At 39.7% G+C, this 23,285-nt stretch overlaps 1 protein-coding gene across 2 annotated transcripts; it reads left to right on the plus strand.

Moving 5' to 3' along the window:
* Positions 1–2,302: 2,302 nt before the first annotated feature.
* On the plus strand, positions 2,303–15,243 carry LOC106567642 (cytotoxic and regulatory T-cell molecule). Of its 2 annotated transcripts, none has more exons than XM_014137173.3 (10): positions 2,303–2,397; positions 6,404–6,541; positions 6,892–7,047; positions 7,228–7,347; positions 10,723–10,884; positions 11,462–11,659; positions 13,660–13,734; positions 13,871–14,023; positions 14,323–14,424; positions 14,592–15,243. In XM_014137173.3, the coding sequence occupies exons 1-10, from the start codon at positions 2,352–2,354 to the stop codon at positions 14,756–14,758; spliced, it is 1,317 nt and encodes a 438-aa protein (XP_013992648.1). In that variant the 5' UTR covers positions 2,303–2,351; the 3' UTR covers positions 14,759–15,243. The 2 variants fall into 2 exon arrangements, with proteins under 2 accessions (XP_013992648.1, XP_013992649.1); XM_014137174.3 differs by having other exon boundaries at positions 14,338–14,424.
* Positions 15,244–23,285: the final 8,042 nt, after the last annotated feature.

A 23,285-nucleotide genomic window follows, 5' to 3' on the forward strand; every position in this document is an offset into this window, starting at 1 on the left:
CCCAAACCACAGCTAAATGCAGCACTAACCTTTGATCTTCATCAGATGACAACCCTAGGACATTATGTTATACAATACATGCATGCTTTTTACATTAGCATGTGACTAGCATGTGACTAGCATTACCACCGAACACTGCCGGTGAATTTACTAAATTACTCACGATAAACGTTCACAAAAAGCATAACAATTTTTTAAAGAATTATATATACAGAACTCCTCTATGCACTCGATATGTCCGATTTTAAAATAGCTTTTTGGTGAAAGCACATTTTGCAATATTCTCAGTAGATAGCCCGGCATCACAGGGCTAGCTATTTAGACACCCAGCAAGTTTAGCACTCACCAAAGTCAGATTTACTATAAGAAAAATGTTATTACTTTTGCTGTTCTTTGTCAGAATGCACTCCCAGGACTTCTACTTCAATAACAAATGTTGGTTTGGTCCCAAATAATCCATTGTTATATCCAAATAGCGGCGTTTTGTTCGTGCGTTCAAGACACTATCCGAAAGGGTAAATAAGGGTGACGAGCATGGCGCATTTCGTGACAAAAAATGTCTAAATATTCCATTACCGTACTTCGAAGCATGTCAACCACTGTTTAAAATCAATTTTTATGCCATTTTTCTCGTAAAAAAGCGATAATATTCCGACCAGGAAAGCGTGTATACGTACAAAGAGAGAGAAAATAAAAACATCTCGTGCCCGAGCCTGAGTCTCAGAGTACTCTGACCGGCCACTATCCAAACGCGATAATGTGTTTCAGCCTGGGGCTGCCTCGATATCATTCAGCTTTTTCCCGGGCTCTGAGAGCCTATGGGAGCCGTAGGAAGTGTCACGTTACAGCAAAGATCCTCAGTCTTCAATAAACAGAGACAAGAAGAACAAGATCTTGTCAGAGAGGGCACTTCCTGTAAGGAATCTTCTCAGGTTTTTGCCTGCCATATGAGTTCTGTTATACTCAGACACCATTCAAACAGTTTTAGAAACTTAAAGGTGTTTTCTATCCAAAGCCAATAATTATATACATATTCTAGTTACTGGGCAGGAGTAGTAACCAGATTAAATCAGGTACGTTTTTTATCCGGCCGTGTCAATACTGCCCCCTAGCCCTAACAGGTTAACATCAGTACATAGCATCTCAACGTATTACAAATAGCTTTATCCTTATTAATATATGTTATACGACCATTTAGATGCAAGTCCCATAGCTGAGGCTATTATATAAAGTTATGGTAATATGGCTATATTGTCTCTTCTGAGTATCACAAAATTGTACCAAGCGGACCAGTTCGTAGCTGGATTCTTCAATCTTTTATACCTTCTCCAGAACATAAATGTCGTTCGGTTCCCCAATTCTGTGAGTTGGAAGAATTTCCTTGGTCTCTCTATGAAACCCCTCTGTCTCAACTGGGCCATGCGGCAGGACATTCTCCTCTAGAATTTTACCACCCCTTCACACAGGGCCTGGGTGGGGGAGGTAGGTTGGGGGATGGTGCAAGGGGTCAACTGTCCTCCCTGTACTCAAAGAGGGCAACGTCATGACATTAGCTAGCTGGCTAATGTTAGCTAGGCTAGGAGTTAAGTTTAGGAGTTAGGTTAAAGGGTTAACTAAAAGGGAAAGGGTTAGCTAAAATGATTAGGAGAAGAGTTAGCTAACATGCTAAGTAGTTGCAAAGTAGTAAGTAGTTGAAAAGTTGCTAATTGGATAAAATGCTAAAGTAGTGCGTGATGAGATTTGAACTCACAACCTTTGGAATACTCGATGTTCGTGTTATACACCCACCCATCCATCCTGACAAACCAGCCTAAAGTAACCATCTGTCTTATGTAACCATACCAAACATAACATATCATACTAATTTGAGTGTCCAGGATTTACTATGTTATGTCTACTCTATGAGGCCAGGCTTACTATTGCTATTATCCATTACTTTATGCTATTTAATTTAGTAAATAAGAATTTGTTCTTAACTGCTTGCCTAGTTAAATAAAAGGTTAAATAAAAGTAAATACAAAATAAAATAATAAACTGTTCCACCAGGCTACAACATTGGTGCATGGTGATGTCTTTCAAGAGAGATGTCATATTGAAAATTAAATAGACATTCCTAAAATGTGTCAATTCATGATCCAATCAACATTGTATTATTTTTCTTCCCATGATATCAACATCCTATAGATATATGACCCGGGATGCCCTCGAAACTAAATGTATTCAGTGTTGCGTGGAAACCCCATGAATTGTGCTGTGATGTCACGGAAGGCCCCTTCCTGTAGCCAGTGTAGTGTATGTAGCATATAAAGACACGAGAGTAAGTGGCTCTGAGAGTCCACATCTGAATCAAGATGGCACTAAAGCTGCAGCTTTGCTTCCTAGTCTTGTTTGTAAGGGGTGAGTAGGCTACTTCTCTGAAAGTAATTGTTTCTAAGACAATGAAGTACAAAGTACCCAGGCAGGGTACATGTATACAATACAGCTTGACAGAGTTATATGCCTGATCTGTTTTGATCACAACTTTGAAATTACATTCAATGTTTTTGTTGTAAGATATCACAAATCAATGTTTGCTGTATTTATATTTGTATATATATGTTTTATATGTTTCCTCACTAATTCTTTACATCTGTGTGTCAGATCAATTAGAATGGAACTGCTTTTTTCTTGACTGATGCTGTGATGCATTTACAGTGGGGTCCGAAATGATTGACACCCTTGCTAATACTGAGCTATATTGTATGCTCAATGGGTTTCAAGTCCGGAGACTGATGGCCACTGTAAAATGTTGATTTCGTGGCCAATGAACCATTTATTTTAGTTTTTTGATGAGTGCTTGAGGGTTATTGTCTTGCTGGAAGATCCACTTTCGGCCAAGTTTCATCTTCCTGGCAGAGGCAACCAGGTTTTTGGCTAAAATTTCCTGGTACTGGGTAAAGTTCATAAGAACAGACCTTAGCCGTGGTATATTGGCCATATACCATACCCCCTTATGGCTAAAATAACCATCTTGTAACCAGACTGAAAGTTGTGACAACACAAAAATAATAGACATGATCAAATGCTCTGAGGATTGTATCACAGTGAAAATGTGTACTTATTGCTTTGTTGTGGTCTTGTTTAAATATGTTTGGCGGCTGACATTGAAATTATTGTCTTTGAATAACTAGACAAATGCTATCAATTTGAAAACCATCCTATATGATTAAAAAGTCACCAAATTGTGACTTATTAATCATATCCTGTTAGGGCTAGGGGGCAGTATTGACACGGCTGGATAAAAAACATACCCGATTTAATCTGGTTACCACTCCTACCCAGTAACTAGAATATGCATATACTTATTACATATGGATAGAAAACACCCTAAAGTTTCTAAAACTGTTTGAATGGTGTCTGTGAGTATAACAGAACTCAAATGGCAGGTCAAAACCTGAGAGATTCCTTTACAGGAAGTGGCCTGTCTGACCATTTCTTGAACTTCTTTTCCATCTCTATCTTTTACTAAGGATCTCTGCTCTAACGTGACACTTCCCACGTCTTCCATAGGCTCTCAGAGCCCGGGAAAAAACAGAATGTCGTCATTCCAGCCCCAGGCTGAAACACATTATCGCCTTTCTCAAGTGGCCGATCAAGGGACTCTGGGCTTATGCGCATGACCCGACCGCCCCCGCCTTTGTGATTTTTTTCCTCTGTTTGCCGAAAAGGAGATTCCCTGTCGGAATATTATCGCTTTTTTTCCACGAGAAAAATGGCGTAAAAATTGATTTTAAACAGCGGTTGACATGCTTCGATGTACGGTAATGGAATATTTAGAATTTTATTGTCACGAATTGCGCCATGCGCACGACACTTCTTTACCATTTCGGATAGTGTCTGGAACGCACGAACAAAACGCCGCTATTCGGATATAACGATGGATTATTTTGGACCAAACCAACATTTGTTATTGAAGTAGCAGTCCTGGGAGTGCATTCTGACGAAGACAACAAAAGGTAATCAAACTTTTATAATAGTAAATATGATTATGGTGAGTGCTAAACTTGCCGGGTGTCTAAATAGCGAGCCCGTGATGCCTGGGCTATGTACTTAGAATATTGCAAAATGTGCTTTCACCAAAAAGCTATTTTAAAATCGGACATATCGAGTGCATAGAGGAGGTCTGTATCTATAATTCTTAAAATAATTGTTATGCTTTTTGTGAACGTTTATCGTGAGTAATTTAGTAAAATGTTAGCGAATTCCCCGGAAGTTTGCGGGGGGTATGCTAGTTCTGAACGTCACATGCTAATGTAAAAAGCTGGTTTTTTATATAAATATGAACTTGATTGAACAAAACATGCATGTATTGTATAACATAATGTCCTAGGGTTGTCATCTGATGAAGATCAAAGGTGAGTGCTGCATTTAGCTGTCTTCTGGGTTTTGGTGACATTATATGCTGGCTTGAAAAATGGGTGTCTGATTATTTCTGGCTTGGTACTCTGCTGACATAATCTAATGTTTTGCTTTCGTTGTAAAGCCTTTTTGAAATCGGACAGTGTGGTTAGATTAACGAGAGTTTTGTCTTTAAATAGCTGTAAAATAGTCATATGTTTGAGAAATTGAAGTAATAGGATTTTTAAGGTTTTGAAAATCGCGCCACAGGCTTAAAGTGGCTGTTGAGACCTAGCCCATAGAGGATATAGGATGGTTTTCAAATTGATAGCATTTGTCTAGTCATTCAGTTTTTTCAGAATTGTCAAAAAGGAAGACTCAGCATACTTCAAAACATGCTCTAAGAGTGTTTATTATCACAACGTTTCAACCATTAGGTGGTCATCAGCTCTCATTGGGATTCAAATACCTAATTAAATAATTAACTTTGAATTCAATAATTGCAGCCAGGTCTAAAAATCATTATGGTTAATTATAAAATACACTATTTCCATGGACCCCCATAGACCACCCACATGGAATTTATTTTGTTCAGTCGGTGCTATATACAGCATGACCCTATCATAAGGTGATATTCTGCTAGCCCACACAATGTATGAAAACAGTTAACCTTTAAAACATTTCAAGCCCACCAACAAAATTGGTGTAAATTTGCCCCCACAGTTAATTTTTCCAAATAAAGTAGGCCTATCACTAGTCATCATACCAGTAGCATAGGAAAAAGGAACACATGATGTTCACACAGACAGTGTGAAGAAAACCACAAACCCCTTGCTTTCTCTTTTACACCCCTCATGTTTTCGGTGACTGTCCACACTATATTTGATTTCCTGTCAGTCGCAGTAGAGAAGGTTGGCTGCATAATCTGTAGGTGTACGTGCAGCGGAAATGCACCCCCCTCATGTTGTTGTTTGTCACACCTCCCATAACCTCAAGCCTGACAATGGTAGCTCGACCTCCTTCAGTTTCCCCTGTAGCCCCCAGTGGTAGAGTCTGAGACCAGGGGAAGACCGAGAAGTAGGACAGTGCTGTGAGTCAGAGCTATGACAAATGAAGAGTCTGACTCAGGTCTTATCCAGTTCATTTACACTGCCCACTTATTCATCTGTCTACGACCCCTAAATCTCCTCTTTATGATTGCTTTTCAATACAGTCCATCCATGATCATATTATGTTCATGGCATACTGTGCATGTGTAAGAAAGAGGAAAGGGCTGTTGAAAGGTAAGGTGAACTTGAAATCATGTGTGGTGGTTAGTTTTAGTATTATCAAATGAGGAGAGACAAACTTATCTCACAAGTCAGAGTTATACTTAAACAAAATCTTTATTCACGTATTTATAAGGAAAGCATGTCACACCACACCCACAAGTGAATGATGTGAGTGCTCTACAATAACGATGGCTGGTCAACGAATCACTCTTATATGATTCATTGAGAGCCCCGACACAAAGAATACAACAGCTTTTTATAGCAAAGATACACCCCCTTAGTCTACATGACAAACAGATGTGTGGAATGGGTCACAAGGTTCGGATTCCTATGAAAGATACTAATAATTCACAGCAGACAGTATCTTCTGTTAAGACTGTTCTCATTGTGTAGAAACCAGGGCCTGGCTCCCAAAACAAGGTTCCTCTCATAATTATCCATACTGGAGTCATCTCTACCCGGTACCTCCCAGCACACAAACACCAACTCATGCTATGGAATGCAGTCTTGTTAGGTTTACCACCTAACGCATTGTCCATCTTCTGTCAGCATTAAGCCCCCAGAGGCCCAATCTCAGTTCACACAGACACAATAGAGTTCTAAGAACCCCCTATTCTGTTGCATAAAACAACCATTTGATGCAATAACAGTATTTATAACATAATCTTGTAATTTTGCTCTCACACATGTTGGAATCTTCCATCATGTCAATCAAAGTATGTCCTATACTAAATCATTGGTATTTGCCACTGCAGGATCCATTGCAGTGCAACATTTGACCGTGATGGAGGGTGAGACACTAACCATGAAGTGTCGCATTAGAAATGCCGAAGGGAGCCACGTGGAATGGAAGAATCCTGATGGGCATGTTATGTTTTTTAATAACCAGAAGGGTGAGGATCTTATAATACCACCTATAGATATTTATTATGATGTATTTTATATACTAAAACAAAGCAGTATCTTAATTTGAAAGTAGACTGGATGCCCAGTAAATGAGCCATACAGGATTTGATTTTATTAATGTCGACAGCTGAATCAAATCAAAATAAAATTGTATTTGTCATGTGTCGAATACAACGGGTGTAGACTTTACCATGAAATGCTGTCTAGAATGATAATAGTTGTACATGATACAAGTAAAAATGTTTGTTCCTACTCATATTGTAACATCTTCGTTCAGATCTAAAGTAGTTGAGTTATATTGTGACATGACTTCTCTCTCCCCCAACTTCACTAACAGCCCTGAAGGACAAGCGCTACAAGATAATAAACTTGTCTGAGTCCGTTTTTTCAGTCAGTGTGTCTGATGTCACCTTCAAAGATGGAGGCCTCTACACATGTTTACATTACATTCACAAAGTGCCTGTAGTGAAGTGGGTTAATGTGACAGTTTTAGGTAAGTGTAACATATTGTAATAGCACTGTTTTATAGGGATTAAGAAAGCACACAGCCTTACCCTTAATTTAGTAGAATATTCATATTGGCACAGGAGGTAGAGTGCTTGGCTTGTTCCCACTTCCAACTAATTAAGTTGAAACCAAAAATCATAACATCACTCATTTTGTCATTGTCAAGGTAAGCCAAAATTGGAGATAACAGAACACAATGGAAAGACTGCCATAAAATGTTCTGCAGTGGGAAATGGCCATCCTCCCAAAATCTCATGGCTGTTTGAGAGTGGGTTAGAAATGTATGGTAAGTGTACATCATTCTACATTTATTTCATAGATTTTATGATGCCAAAATGACAAAGGATTATGTTACGAGACCACCTAGCTAGCATACTGATTTTGATACACTCGCCAATTCTGGGGCCCTAGGCCTAGCTAAAGGGTCTGTAGGTCTGTAACCTGATTTGATGTGTGTATTAATGTGAAAAGGTGTTGAATGCATGTGCTCCAGGAGACGGCAAACTTAAAGTTCAGGGCCAGCTCTGTCTTGACCCCTTGGTCGGCCAGCCCAAGTGATTTATGTAAAGAAAAACGGTGCATGACCAACAAATAATAGTATACACAAAAAAGAAAACAAAACATGGCATGCCGAAAACTAAAGACTCAAACCAAACCAAAGGTTCACATGGGCACTAAACTCCAGCAGCCTCATGGCTCTGCCAGATGCCACACCTTCTTCGGTGGAGTTTAATGACAGTTGGCATCCAATATGTTGTATTACCGACTAGAGGTCAACCGATTATGATTTTTCAAAGCTGATACCGATTATTGAAGAACCAAAAAAAGCCGATACCGATTAATCGGACGATTTTATATATATATATTTGTAATAATGACAATTACAACAATACTGAATGAACACTTTTATTTTCACTTAATATAATACATAAATAAAATCAATTTAGTCTCAAATAAATAATGAAACATGTTCAATTTGGTTTAAATAATGCAAAAACACAGTGTTGGATTAGAAAGTAAAAGTGCAATATGTGCCATGTAAAAAAGCTAACATCTAAGTTCCTTGCTCAGAACATGAGAACATATGAAAGCTTGTGGTTCCTTTTAACATGAGTCCTCAATATTCACAGTTAAGAAGTTTTAGGTTGTAGTTATTATAGGACTATTTCTCTCTATACCATTTGTATTTCATATACCTTTGACTATTGGATGATTGCCAACCTAATCTCGGGAGTTGATAGGCTTGAAGTCATAAACAGTGCTGTGCTTCAAGCATTGCGAAGAGCTGCTGGCAGACGCAGGAAAGTGCTGTTTGAATGAATGCTTGAATGAATGCTTATGAGCCTGCTGTTGCCTACCACGGCTCAGTCAGACTGCTCTATCAAATATAAAATCATAGACTTAATTATTATAAACACACAGAAATACGAGCCTTAGGCCATTAATATAGTCAAATCCGGAAATTATAATTTCGAAAACAAAACGTTTATTCTTTCAGTGAAATACGGAGTCATTCCGTATTTTATCAAATGGGTGGCAACCCTAAGTCTAAATATTGCTGTTACATTGCACTACCTTCAATGTTGGAGCGGCAGGTAGCCTAGTGGTTAGAGTGTTGGACTAGTAACTGAAAGGTTGCGAGATTGAATCCCCAAGCTGACAAGGTAAAACTCTGTCGTTCTGCCCCTGAACAAGGCAGTCAACCCACTGTTCCTAGGCCATCATTGAAAATAACATTGCTTAGTTAAATAAAGGTAAAAGAATAAATGTTATGTCATAATTATGTAAAATTCTGGCTAATTAATTATGGTCTTTGTTAGGAAGAAATGGTCTTCACACAGTTCGCAACGAGCCAGGCGGCCCAAACTGCTGCATATACCCTGACACTGCTTGCACTGAACGCAAGAGAAGTGACACAATTTCCCTAGTTAATATTGCCTGCTAACATGAATTTCTTTTAACTAAATATGCAGGTTTTAAAAAATATAGTTGTGTGTTGATTTTAAGAAAGGCATTGATGTTTATGGTTAGGTACATTGGTGCAGCAATTGTGCTTTTTTCGTGAATGCGCTTTTGTTAAATCATCACCCGTTTGGCGAAGTAGGCTGTGATTCGATGACAAATTAACAGGCACCACATTGATTATATGCAACACAGGACAAGCTAGTTAAACTAGTAATATCATCAACAATGTGTAGTTAACTAGTGATTATGTTAAGATAGATTGTTTTTTTATCAGATAAGATTAATTCTAGCTAGCAATTTACCTTGGCTCCTTGCTGCACTCGCGTAACCGATGGTCAACCTGCCACGCAGTCTGAAGTCAAATCACGCACCCCCAAGTACTTCTCTGCATCTGCCACCACAACATCTATTTTCTGTGACTTAAGTTCCATCTCTGCGGTACAGTTGATAACTATTGCTATGAACACTAAGAAGCCAACCGTACTGAAACATAGATCACTCATTGGCCTATCCCTTGTCTTTATCATCACCATGTCCATCAATGCAAAGCTCGAGCTCCTTACAACACCTTCTACCCCTTCCATTTTTGCCTCCAGAACGCGAAACTGGCATCCGGCTCACTCTGTTTGATCTTGACACAAATCTTCCTCGACATACCCTCTCCCTTGTTATTGCTAGCTTCAACAGATAGAAACCTATCCTCTGCCTCCCTCAGTCTTTTCAACCTCCTCTCTTTCCCTCCAATCCTCCTCCCTTAACCAATTACCGACTTCTTCTGAAAATATTCAACTTTTCCAATCCGAAACCTCTTTTTAGCTTACTTGAGAGACCTGCTAAGCCCTGTACTCCCTCCACTTTAAACTCGAACTATCGCCAGTTCATAAAAAATCTATGCAGCTATCAGATTGTTTAGAATCGATTGCCACACCTGTGCACAACCAACACTTAACAAGACTTCCTGTCAGAGCACACCCCCTGACCCAGTTGCTACTGCCACCTGGGGATGGAGTGTGGAAGGGGTAGTGTAGTGTCTAATTGTGCTCCTAAAAACTAAACTACCTAACCTATTCCATAACATATTAGTATTATGGCGATCCTAGCTATATGGGTCACGTTTCCCTACATTGGTGTCAGAAGTGCAATGACGGTCGTGAGGCTATCGGAACACACGGCCTGGCGTATGAAGGGTTAGCGGCAGGTTGAAGCACAGAGATGTGCCTTTCCGTTCGGAGGGGGCTGTGTAGCAACCCTTGCTATATGAGCCACAATACAATGTCCCACTAAGTGGATTAACCATGTTGGCACGATGTGTAGGGTGTTTGCCTTTCATGCCACTAACCTGGGTTCACTTCCCTGCCCATTCACTACCGTATTTGACAAATAATAACAGCCATTGTCGTGGCTTGCGTGAATTATAAATATAAGACAAGTGAAAAATAGAATAGGAAAAGACTAGTAGACTGAGAATTTTAACAAAAAGAGGAAATGCCTTCAAATGGTTTAGACTTCCCCTGCGAAACCAAATCCCACACACATTCCCCTTTATCTCTTCCAAAATAAAGGGAAGTGAAATGTCTGTATTTTCCTGTAAAGTGCAGTCAGCTATTATAAGGATGATGGTTGTTGACGTTCTTTTACATATTCAATTTTTACACTTTCAGTCAAATGTTAATTGAACCTCTCTGCTGTTATTTAGCTCAGCCTCAGTCCCAGTATCTGTTGGACAAAAACACATATTCCTCCCTGGATATCTTGCATGTTCAGTCCTACAAGAGGAGAGTCACATTGAAATGCATTGTTCGCCATCCAGCCTTACACAATTCATCCCTGATGAATTTTGTGAAAATTGGACAGAATCGTAAGTACCACGTTTATTGTTCACACTTTTGACCTTTGATTTGATTAGTTGTCGAGATGGCATCCACACTATGGGAGGTTTAATTTATAAGGGTATGATCAATGACAATACATAAAGCTCAGATTACCTCCTTGAGAGTAAGGTGGAAATATCCAACAAAGAATTAAAAAAGCAAGTCTACCTTAATTTTAAATGTAGTTCTGCTTGCAATGGTCTATTTGAGGAACATTGAAAGGAAAGTGTTTACTTTTGTGGTTTCAGTGCACAGTCACACTGTTGGTACTTTCCTCACTTTAAAATATGCCATGAGAACGCCACACTAGGGTACCTTGACCACACAAACATTATAATGTGATTTACTCTCTCTGTAGGGAGGAATACACTGACATCCCAAAGTCACATTTCTACAAAAAATATTCAGATAGATCGTATTATTCACTTCAAGTTATTTGAACTGCACTATAACTATATATACAAGCACTTCATAATAGTGACCAAAAGTCTTGGCAAGATACAATTGTCATTTGTGAACATGGTTTGAATTGTACAACAACTGAAATTCCCTTTTGTCTTATAGCCACTGAGGAATCACACTCCACTACGAGAGTCTCTCATTGGCTCAGTACAGGTCTAACAGAGGTACCAACAACAACAACAGTCTCCCGTTGGCATAGTACACAGGGGTCAACAGAAACACCAACAGCTACAGCCTTAGATTGGCCCAATACAGAGGGATCACCAGCATCAACCCCTGACTTACAACTCAGGACTCACAGTAAGTAAAAAATATTAATATTCATTATTAAAAACAAACTATACGGCTTCCTGATCGTTTTGACATGACAAGACTGATAATGCATATACTGAAGAACAGAACAGCCATGGTGCCTTGAGGTTGAATCTACACATCTTCTGTGAATTGGTTTTCACCATGTTTTGTGAACACTGGTTAGGTGCAAAACCACAGCACTTGGTTCTCATACCACCAAGTCTGTTTCCTGAAATGGGAGTCAATAGCAATATTAACAAAATACAGTCCGTTCGGAAAGTATTCGGACTTCTTCCATATTTTGTTATGTTATATCCTTATTCTAAAAATGATTAAATCGCTTTTTTCCCTCATCAATGTACACACCATACCCCATAATGACAAAGCAAAAACAGGTTATAAGAAATTGTAGCTAATTTATACAAAATTAACTGATATTATATTTACATGCAGTAAGTTGCCATTGGCAAGGAAAACCCAGAGTTACCTCTGCTGCAGAGGATAAGTTCATTAGAGTTACCAGCCTCAGACTGCAGCCCAAATAAATGCTTCACAAAGTTCAAGTAACAGACACATTTGAACATCAACTGTTCAGAGGAGACTTCATGAATCAGGCTTTCATGGTCAAATTGCTGCAAAGAAACCACTACTAAAGGACACCAATATGAAGAGACTTGCCTGGGCCAAGAAACACGAGCAATGGACATTAGACGGTGGAAACCTGTCCTTTGGCCTGATGAAGGTTCTCCCATCTCCACAGAGGAACTCTAGAGCTCTGTCAGAGTGACCATCAGGTTCTTGGTCACCTTACCTGACCAAGGCCCTTCTCCCCCGATTGCTCAGTTTGGCCGGGCGGCCAGCTCTAGGAAGGGTCTTGGTGGTTCCAAACTTCTTCCATTTAAGAATAGTGGAGGCCACTGTGTTCTTGTGGACCTTCAATTCTGCAAAAATTGTTTGGTACACCTCCCCAGATCTGTGCCTCGACAAAATCCTGTCTCAGAGCTCTACGGACAATTCCTTCGACCTCATGGCTTGGTTTTTGCTCTGACGTGCACTGTCAACTGTGGGACCTTATATAGGCAGGTGTTTGCCTTTCCAAATAGTGTCCAATTGAATTTACCACAGGTGGACTCCAATCAAGTTGTAGAAAAATCTCAAGGATGATCAATGGAAAAAGGATGCACCTGAGCTCAATTTCAAGTCTCATAACAAAGGGTCTTATGTACATTACCTTATACTTATGTAAATAAGGTAATTATGTTTTGACAAGTTTTATACATTTGCAAAAATGTATAAAAACCTGTTTTCACTTTGTCATTATGGGGTATTGTGTTTAGATAGATGAGGAGGAAAAAAATATTTAAATCATCTTTAGAACAAGGCTTAATGTAACAAAATGTGGAAAAAGTCAATGGGTCTGAATACTTTCTGAATAAACTGTAGGTCCTCAATAGTAAATCTCAGTAAAAGTTTCAGGCAGAACTTCGGCTTGTGCTTTTATTTGTAGTTAATTTAAGGTACCGGTAATTTGTAAGTCGTTGTTATACATATTGACTTGAATTAGAACACTTTCATCTGTGGTACAATCAGTGAGTGAAAATGACATACACTGTAATGGGGCGGCATGTAAAATGTACAATAAATGAATTTCCTCATTCAGGTCAGCCAGCCCACTCAGTGTTTGAAGCTACAGGGTACACACTTGCTAATGACAGCAGCAGCGGCTAAGAACAGGACTAATCATAGCTAGCATTGTATGGGAAAAAACTTAAGTATCCTCGCCAGCTAGGCTTAATAGTTACTCGGTAGGCTGCTTCTCCACCTAGTGGTGACTCTCCATCACTACAGATGGGCATCATACCAGCATCCAATAGTATTTTATTAGTTCCAATTCAATTCAATTGAATCACTATCATTTTATCCACAAATACACTCCATATCCTCCCGAATAATGTGACTGTACTGTCTAGATCAGCTGTCATTCATTCCCCTGCAATTCCCTGTAGATTGGTCGTCAGTGTCCCAGACAACAGAGAACACACCTCATAATGGCACAGGACACAACTCCAGCAATGCTAAAGGTAAGACAGTCTTACTATTTTTCTAAGTGCATACAGATCCGGTTAAGTGAGTCATGTTCAGGTGCTGTATAAGCCAGACATGGATGTAAGGCTACAGTAGAAGAGGCTAAAGTTGCACTGATGGTCTCATTCACAGGAAGTTTCTTCAATGATACGGAGACGCAGAAAGGAACTGGAGGAAGTGCGCTGTTGCTCATCTTCCTTGTGACATGCCTCATCCTTGGTCTGCTTGTGGTTGTTTCGCTCTTCGTGATCAAGCTGAGGAGGGCTCACATACTCTGGAAGAAAGGTAACTAGAGGCTAGGACACCTCCCACTGTTTAGGATCTTCTTATGACTTGGCATGTTTGGTCATCTTTACCTATCATCTTTGGTTTATGGCAGGTGTGCACAGCTCTAGTCCTCAACTGGAATTTTGCTCCTGTTGGTTGTCCTTTCTCCCTGGCACTTGGATCAGTTGATATTAACCAAACACATAGACCTGCTGCCCTCAAGAACTTGAGTTGTGCGCCCCTGATTTATGGCTTATATGTATGCCTGCCACTAAATCTTAAACTTTTAACAAGTAATTATTCTGAAATTATCATAGTTTTGATCATTACAGAAAATGAAGACTCGGATCAATCTGTGGAAAGCAACAAATCAAAATCAAGCAATGAGGAAAAACAATCTCGAGGAAGAAGGGGCAACGGTAATAATTTATGTGTGATTTCTTGGACATGCCATATAAAATAAAGACTGCAGCCAATGAAACAACACAATGACAAAAAAGCCCAATTATAAGGCCTATGTCTAATACGTGCTCAAATGGTAGGACATTTTATATGTTCCACATGGTAAAAATGCCTGTTTTTCTAGGACTCTTTAACATCAGATTCACAAAGTATGTCGTTGAGGAACCCATGGCAACAGAGACGATGACAACAACAACAAACACCAAAACAGAAGAGGATCCTGAAATTCAAGTCATCCCACAGACAAATGGAGCAACCCAAAGCCCTCAGATCAAGGAGAGGGAACTGTAACATTTTCCAGTGTTATCATATAGAGATTTCACATTGAATTCTAAGTCATCATAAGCACCTTGATGTTACACCATATTTTGGGATGGAATATTGTTTTAAAACATGTACTTTGATATGGTGGATTATTCTGTGTGTACACAGGCTCATAAGCTGCTATTATGTATGATTTCATTGTTTTAATCAAAGTTTATTTTTATACTGAAAAACTATGAAGAATATACAACATAAGGATATGGATTTTTTTCTGTAAATATTGTATAAATGTATTGTATTTACACACTATCTTATCACAAACTGTCTTTGTTTTGGTGATTTCTCTATTGGGCCACATTGCTTTGAATAACAAATACCATGAACTGTCTCCTGCCAGTTGAATGCTTCGCTAGAACAAAACATGCACCCTCCTGGGGGTCTCCTAAAATCAGTTTAAGAGAAATACTGCTACCGAGGGAAACCGTTTAGTACTTCACAAATAAATTGACTGGAAAATTGCGTGCTACACTGTGGTATGTGTAACAAATAGTCAACTTGTTGGAACAGTAGTCACAGAATGACAACACAAGCTGTTTCAACAGTTTGCAACTGATCCATTTCATGCAAAATCAAAGAATGTTGTATTTATTGTGTCGACCCCACAATAGTATATGCATTGGTTGAAGCTCAATGTTAAATTCAAATCTCCCTACTAAGTCAATTTGACACCAATGTCGATGAAAATGTGAAAATCAACTTGATCAGAGGTACACAACACTCCCCTTACTCTTGTCATGAGCTATCCAGCCGTTACCGAGAACCATATACCAGATTTTTAACAGGGTTGTTAGCATTAGGAAGAAAATACAATTTCTTGCCCAGACCTAGCTCAATATCTAGGTATGGGCAAGAAATAAAAACAAGACTACAGTGTCCATAAAGTCACCATTAGAATTGCCACCTTTCGGGCTAAATAAGTTTGTAGGGGCAACAGTTTTGATTACATTTATAATTGATCCATTTTGTCCATTGAGAACCAATGATGTGCTACCTATTTGTAGCATTTCTGACAATGTTGACATATTTTCAGCTGAATCTTTAGAGTTCTAAAACCAGAGCAACAGCACTAGTAGCTAGCTAACACCAGTCAGATGAGGCAAGCTACAAGCAAAGGAAGCTAGCTATATTTTGCTATGGAAAGTTTGATAACACTTCATTTTAAGGGGCCATTAGTTACAGTAATTATATATGTAATTATAAAATTAACTATAAAACATGTCATATAGCAAATATGTATTACATTATAGCAACCAATAGACACAATCATATAGCCAGGTCTAAACAATTAATAAGATTGTCATAATTTGTCTACCACAAATGATTGCCACGAAAGAAAAAAAGTGTTGTAGGTCAACAACATCCGCAAAGGAGAGAAAGTAAGATTTAGTCCAATATTGGGCTAGCTAGCCTAGTGTTGGCTAGACAGCTAACTGTAGCTGGCTAGCTAGCAAATGCTAGCTGGCATTATTGTTGGGCCTACCATCTAGGCTAGCGAGCTAGCTAGTTACTGTCTAAAGAATATACTTTCCATGCAATCTGTTTTTTGGGAGAGATTAGCTAGCAAGTTATTTATTTTTACCTTGACTAGCTAATGGTGGCAAATATGCTATGGTTGCTACTCGCTAGCTAACTAGCTAACGTTAGCTGGGCTCGATGATCTTATCTTCCCTGAACCTTGTTCTCATGGTATCTGTTACCCAAGGGTATTACGTAAGACGCACCCAGCATGTTAACGTGAGCTAGCTAGCTACTTGTGTCAACACACTATGAATAACGTAGTTCCTTTTCAATGTAGCTAAACACTTGCTAACTTAGTGTTAGCAAGTACTATTAATGCCAGCTGGATAACACAACAACTAGCTAGGTAGCTAGCTAGCTAGGCCTAGCTACCACAGATTCTCACAAGGTCTCAGACTCCAGGATGGGAAAGTGCTTACAAGAAAGAAACATATCAACAAAGTCAGAGTTATCAATTTCCCTTGTTACTTGTATTGTTAAAAGGGGAAGAAATAGACAATCCCATTTTTCTAAATTAGCTATCTAGGCTACTCTTACTATAGGCTACAGATTTGAGTCACCACTAGAATAGTTATTTTTATGTTATTGAGTAGGTCTATATCTTTATTTAATAAAATTAATTCATCTTAACAATAGAAATCTTTATTATTTTGTAAGAAATGTACTGTATTTTTACATGTTGCATCTTTTGTTTGTAGGTATAATATTTTCACTTGGTAATGAGTGATAAGTAATTATATAGAAATTGCTCATAGGTAACTATAAAGTTATACACTTCACTTTAAATAGCTAAATCCTGTGTAACAACTTGTGACAACCTTATGCAGATATTACAGATATGTACTCTGGTGTATTAGTCTGTTAATTTTCTGACTTGGATGGCGCTTTCAGAAGCTGACAATATCTCCCACATTCTTCCACAAAGCACAGCTAGCTAGCTAAGTAAAGTTCATAGTCAACACCAAACTTTGGAAAACTGCCACGCTGCTAATGTATAATACATGCAATGGGCATTGTTTATCTTACATTACTCCATACACTAGTCAACCTGGCTTGCTTAGCAATGTAGCTACCTAACGTTGCATCCCATTGATTCCTGTATAATAATAATACATTTGATTTGTCACATTTGCCAAATACAACTGGTGTAGACTTTATTGTGAAATGCTAAAATTGTAACACAAGGAATCAAATGAAATACACAAGAATGGAGCTATATACAGAGAGTACCATTACCAGATCAATGTGCAGAGGTATGAGGTATTTGAGGTAGATATGTACATGAAGACAGAGTAAAGTGCCTAGGCATCAGCATAGATAATAATAACAATAATAATAAGAGTAGCAGCAGCAAATTATGAGTGTGAAAGTGTATGTGGTTATGTGTGTGTGTAATTTGTATGTTTTGTCGATATGCACGTGTGAGGGAGAAGAAGAAGAAGAAGAAGAAGAGAAAGGACTCCCGTATAGTTGGGGACGGTTGCAGAGGTATGAGGAGGGAGTTCAGTTTTTGTGCCCAATAGGATACAGCAAGACCCAGAAGACGGTATCCCGGAGAGGGTCTCATGGGGGAGACCTATCCTTTTCTATTTATTATTTAAATAAACACCCTTGAAACCGAGCTAATCCTACTCTGTCCGTGTCTGATCTGTGTAAACTTCTTGACCAAACCCCCTGGTCTGCCACAACCATTAGCAACGTCATGGTGCATTACTGCCCCCTACTGTACTGGAGCGCTCCCGCCTGTGTACCAGAATCCTAGATGAAAAAATGTACTAATAGAAGTATAAAGAGGGGTTCCTGCTGATGTTGGGCATGCCCATATGCAGGAATGCCCCGAATTGCGGGCTGCAATTGAACCCTTCTTAGTCTTGCTACTATGGAGGAGAGAACAGTGGAGACTGGAGAGATCAACTCTCAAGGAACGTCATTGCCCTCATCAGTCAGATGCACTCCACCCCTACAGTACATCCCAGGGACACACTGCTTAATGGCAGGGTGGCGGATTGTGTTCCCTAAAATGCATACACCAGGTGATTGACGCAACACCAGGCCCTCTATATGTTTATCTTCTGGTACCACTGGAACATCCAGCTTCTCCGCTGCACAATATCAGAGAAGACCACCGTTGTGGATTACCACCTCTAATTTGGATGACCACCTCTAAATCCACACTTGTGCAGCACCAGTGCCATCCCCTTGGTGTATCCTAAGTCGTTTTCACTGAGGTAGATGACTCGGATGGCACGGGGAAAAGTAGCACAGGCCCTCTGTTGTCGCAGAACACAGAGCAGTTTGTGCCACTTCATGCCTTGCTCTCCGAGCCACCTAATTGAACAATCAATAATGTATGTAAATAGTTAATGGGTAGGCTACATGTTGATTATTTGTGTATCTTCCAGGAGCTTGCTCGATTGTCTTGTTAAAAGAGATCAGGGATCCCCCCCAGTTTACTCCATATTGGCTTAAAAGGGTTTCTGGTTTTTCGCTTCTCTCTGGAAAATCATCTGTTAATATTAAATAAATTCTAACTACATTATTTATGTTGCCATTTGTCATTATTGTGTATTTTTACTTTACTTGTATTGCACAGTTATGCTGTATTATGTTGTATAATAATGTTGCATAATCCCCTTCCAGTGTAAAAACCATTGAAATTATGCACTGTTTTGTCTAGGTTTGAATCCTAAACAACCTGCATACACATTGTTTAAGTACAATAGACCAACACAGCTAATGTAGTAGGGCAAAGCTGTGTGCTGGAAAACCTTGGTAGGCATTGTGGTGCTGTGAATTTCCTTTCTTTTTCAGCTTCAGACAAATGCCTACTTCTCACTTAACTTAGTTTATTATTATTTATATATGTGGCTTCGCCTCATCCTTTCTCACCAGGGTGGAAGAGGCGAAGCGAGAGGTTTCACTCTTGGCAAAATCTGTCCTAAATAAACCCAATGCATTTATATGGGCTTATTTTGTACCTAAGCTTGTCACCTGCCTTCCCGTCTTTGGGATGACTCCCATTTTTAGGGCTCCCATTGTTAGGGCGGAGACATGAGCATCTCCTCATTATATACAGATCTCTCCTCTGGCTAAATTTCGCATGAGGGGTGCGTTCACTTCGCTTCAACATTTGCTACATAACAAATAACCCCTTTTACTGGTCAGGACGTGACACCCATGGCAGATGATACTGACTTCACATTTTTCACATCCAGCCACAGGTACTGTACGATGCAATTAAGCATGTATCAGTATAAGCTTTGTGCCCTTAGCCATTAACACACTAAAAACATACTCCACTGACTATTGCTAGGACTTACTAGTGATGTTGTTTCCATGATATGTTGGCTGATGTGGTACACTATTGTTATGTTACCGTGTTGCTATTGACATGGTGATTTTGCTTCTGTTTGTAAATAACTTTGTAACAACGGGCTGTAAAATCAGAACAAGCTTCACCAAGAACATTTACATGTACCAGAAATTTGACCTGGTGACATGGTGCTGATATACAGTAGATGGTTATACAAATATTATAATAATATTACAATAATATTACAAGGGCTCATGTATTCAAGTATGTTGTGCTGGAATATGGTGATGTTCAGCTTGTCAGTTGCACCAAAGAGCTAGAGAAGGAGCTTGAGCCAGTACAATGCAGATTGCTATATTTTGCCACCCTGCTCCCCAGCTCTACCCTCACGTTTTTGGCCATGGATGGTGACTTTAACGGAATGTAGATTGGAAGCCATAATTTCACTCCTCAAAGACAGAGATCCATCATCCATCACCCTTCACGACCTCCCTCAACTCAGAGAGCACTGACAGTTCACAGCTTCTCAATTCTACATGCTAAGACAAAGACATTCCGACTATTTCCTACATTATGCTATCAGCCTCTATACTGTAAAGATACATTTAACGTCTACATAATTCTATGATATATTCAAATAAAATTGTATTGGTTGCATTCACATATTTAGCAGATGTTATTGCAAGTGTAGCGAAACGCTTGTGTTCCTTGCTCCAAACAGTGCAGTAGTATCTAACAATTCACAACAATAGACACAAATCTAAAAGTAAAAGAATGGAATTAAGAAATATAAAAATATTAGGATGAGCAATGTCAGAGTGGCATTGACTAGAATACAGTATATGTATATGAAATGAGTAAAACAGTATGTAAACATTATTAAAGTGACCAGTGTTCCATTATGAAAGTGACCAGTGATTCCATGTCTATGTGCATAGGGCAGCAGCCTCTAAGGTGCAGGGTTGAGTAACTGGGTGGTAGCCGACTAGTGAAAGTGACTAAGTTCAGGGCAGGGTGCTGGCTAGTGACGGCTATTTAAAAATCTGATGGCCTTGAGATGGAAGCTGTTTTCCAGTCTCTCGGTTCCTGCTTTGATGCACCTGTACTGACCTCGCCTTCTGGATGATAGTGGATGAACAGGCCGTGGCTCGGGTGGTTGATGTCCTTGATGATCTTTTTGTCCTTCCTGTGACTTTGAGTGCTATAGGTGGCCTGGAGGGCAGGCAGTGTGCCCCCTGTGATGCATTTGGCAGACCGTACCACCCTCTGGAGAGCCCTGCAGTTGCGGGCGGTGCAGTTGCCGTGCCAGGCGGTGATACAGCCCGACAGGATGCATCTATAAAAATTTGTGAGGGTCTTAGGGTCCAAGACAAATTTCTTCAGTCTCCTGAGGTTGAAGAGGAGTTGTTGCGCATCAACACACTGTCTATGAGGGTGGCCCATCAGATTGTCAGTGATGTGTATGGCGAGGAACTTGAAGCTTTTCACCTTCTCCACTGCGCTCCCGTCGATGTGGATGAGAGTGTGTTCCCTCTGCTGTCTCCTGAAGTCCACGATCAGCTCTTTTGTTTTGTTGACGTTGTGGGAGAGGTTATTTTCCTGGCACTGCTGTATAATGTCTGGGTTTTTTTCATGTATTTTTTGCTGTTTTATATTTTATTTTTTTGCTGTTTTATATTATTTTGTCTCTTGCCATTTAAGAGTCAATGCAATTCACACTGTGCCTTAAAATGTTCTACTTGTCGACTAATACATTCAAACTAAAACCTTGTGAGAATTTTTGCCTATCATGCTGTACCAAATCAATTACCACCAACTCTGATTGTGTGGCAATAAAGAGTTTTGCTGCGACCAGTGTAACAGACCAATCTAATGTCACTACACACAGATTAAATGTGAGACCACGACCAGTCCGTCACATCATTCCTTTTTATCTTTCCCATGAGCAGTGGCAGTCTTTCTGAATTCATAAAGTAGAATCTGTGTCAGCCATCGGTCACCGACCAATGCGTGAGACTCCTCTCTACACAAAAACAAAACTATAGAAGAGCAAATGAGCCGTAGTGGGGCAGTGTGTCCATAAAAGCCTGGGACTTGATTGGAGGCTGCAGTACAGGGTCGTATTCAATAGGCACCAAACAGAATGAAAATTGACTGAATCTGCCTACCTGAACTTGTCCTATAAGAAACACTTATTTTGTTTTCCATTGAAAAAGGGAATTCTGCTACAGTCCGCACCAATAAATATGACCTAGTACTTACATAGGTTACAACAGATCTACCGAACTCTCTTCCTGGAGATCTACCATCATGTGGGTATTCAGTCCAACCCTAACCTAACATACCTGATTCAGCTAGTTGAGGGTCATGTTCCAGGCCCGGACCAAATTGCAGATAATGCATTGCATCAACCAATAATTAAATAGCACGTAATTTGCATGCCACGTCATCGACTGCGCAGTCGGGCATTAGATTGTTATACCACTCCGCTATTTCATATAGGTGGCCTTCCTGCCTGACTACATTGCAGATGCCTGCCAGATCTCGCAAAGCTTGGAGAGGTGTTTAACATATCAGCTAACTAACATCATATGATATAGGAATGTAATTCACGACACTTGACGACGTGGCGCACAACCATTGGTTTATGCAATGCAACGTCTTCAACATAATCAGGCAGGAACACCAACCGTATGTGGTTAGGTGATATGTTCAACACTAGCCTCGTGTGGCCATCCTTCCAAATATTGTCTTGGAAGTCTATAGAAATCCAGTAAAGAATTCTGGGTTTCAATGGGAGTGTAGGTTTTTGTTCAGATCCTTATCTAGCGCACCTAACTAACTGGTTGATAAGTTGAATCACGTTAGTTACTGCTGGGTTTGGAGCAAAAACCTACAGGATGGTCGCTCTCCAGGAATACAGTTGGTCATCCCTGCAATAGTGATTTGGGATTTGTAAAAAATAAATAAAAGTAGAGGCCAATAAATCATAAAATAATCTGAACCAATTATGCTAATCTGTTATGTTAAATATCCGTTATAATACACCCAGAAATGTTTAAGCCAAAAGACCACCTGGAACGCACCCATGTAGACCTGTGACGCGGCTGCGGGCTAACAACGTAACCACAGCCTAGCGATGAACGCACCCTTGTCGACCTGCACCCTGGAACGCGCCCGAGGGCTAGCAATGTCAGTAAAGCTAGTCAGCTGGGCCACGAGTTGCCGAAGCTCGTTCAGAGTTTAAAACTATGTTTTAAATAATTTAGGAACTGCAAATGCAATGCTCACTTATAATTTAATAATTAAAATTTTGCTTCCTATGGCGGGCAAGGGAGGTCTGGTTGTCGGCCATGCTGGAAATGTGATCTCGCGTTATTGTGTCATTGTCAATATAGTACATCTACACCACGACATGAAACGTTGATTTGAACCTTCTGACCCACTTGTGAATCAGGCGGGCCCCATTGTCTGATTTAAATCGCATGATTTCTGATGATAGTTGTCGAGTACATCGACTGATTGCAGTATATCGACTGATTGTTGTCGAGTATATCGACCTCATCCCCATACTGTATTTATGAATTTATCTTGCTCCTTTGCACCCCAGTATCTCTACTTGCACATTCATCTTCTGCACATCTACCATTTCAGTGTTTAATT

Source organism: Salmo salar, chromosome 13, assembly GCF_965601325.2.
Source record: "Salmo salar chromosome 13, fSalSal1, whole genome shotgun sequence".
NCBI classification, from domain to species: domain Eukaryota; kingdom Metazoa; phylum Chordata; class Actinopteri; order Salmoniformes; family Salmonidae; genus Salmo; species Salmo salar.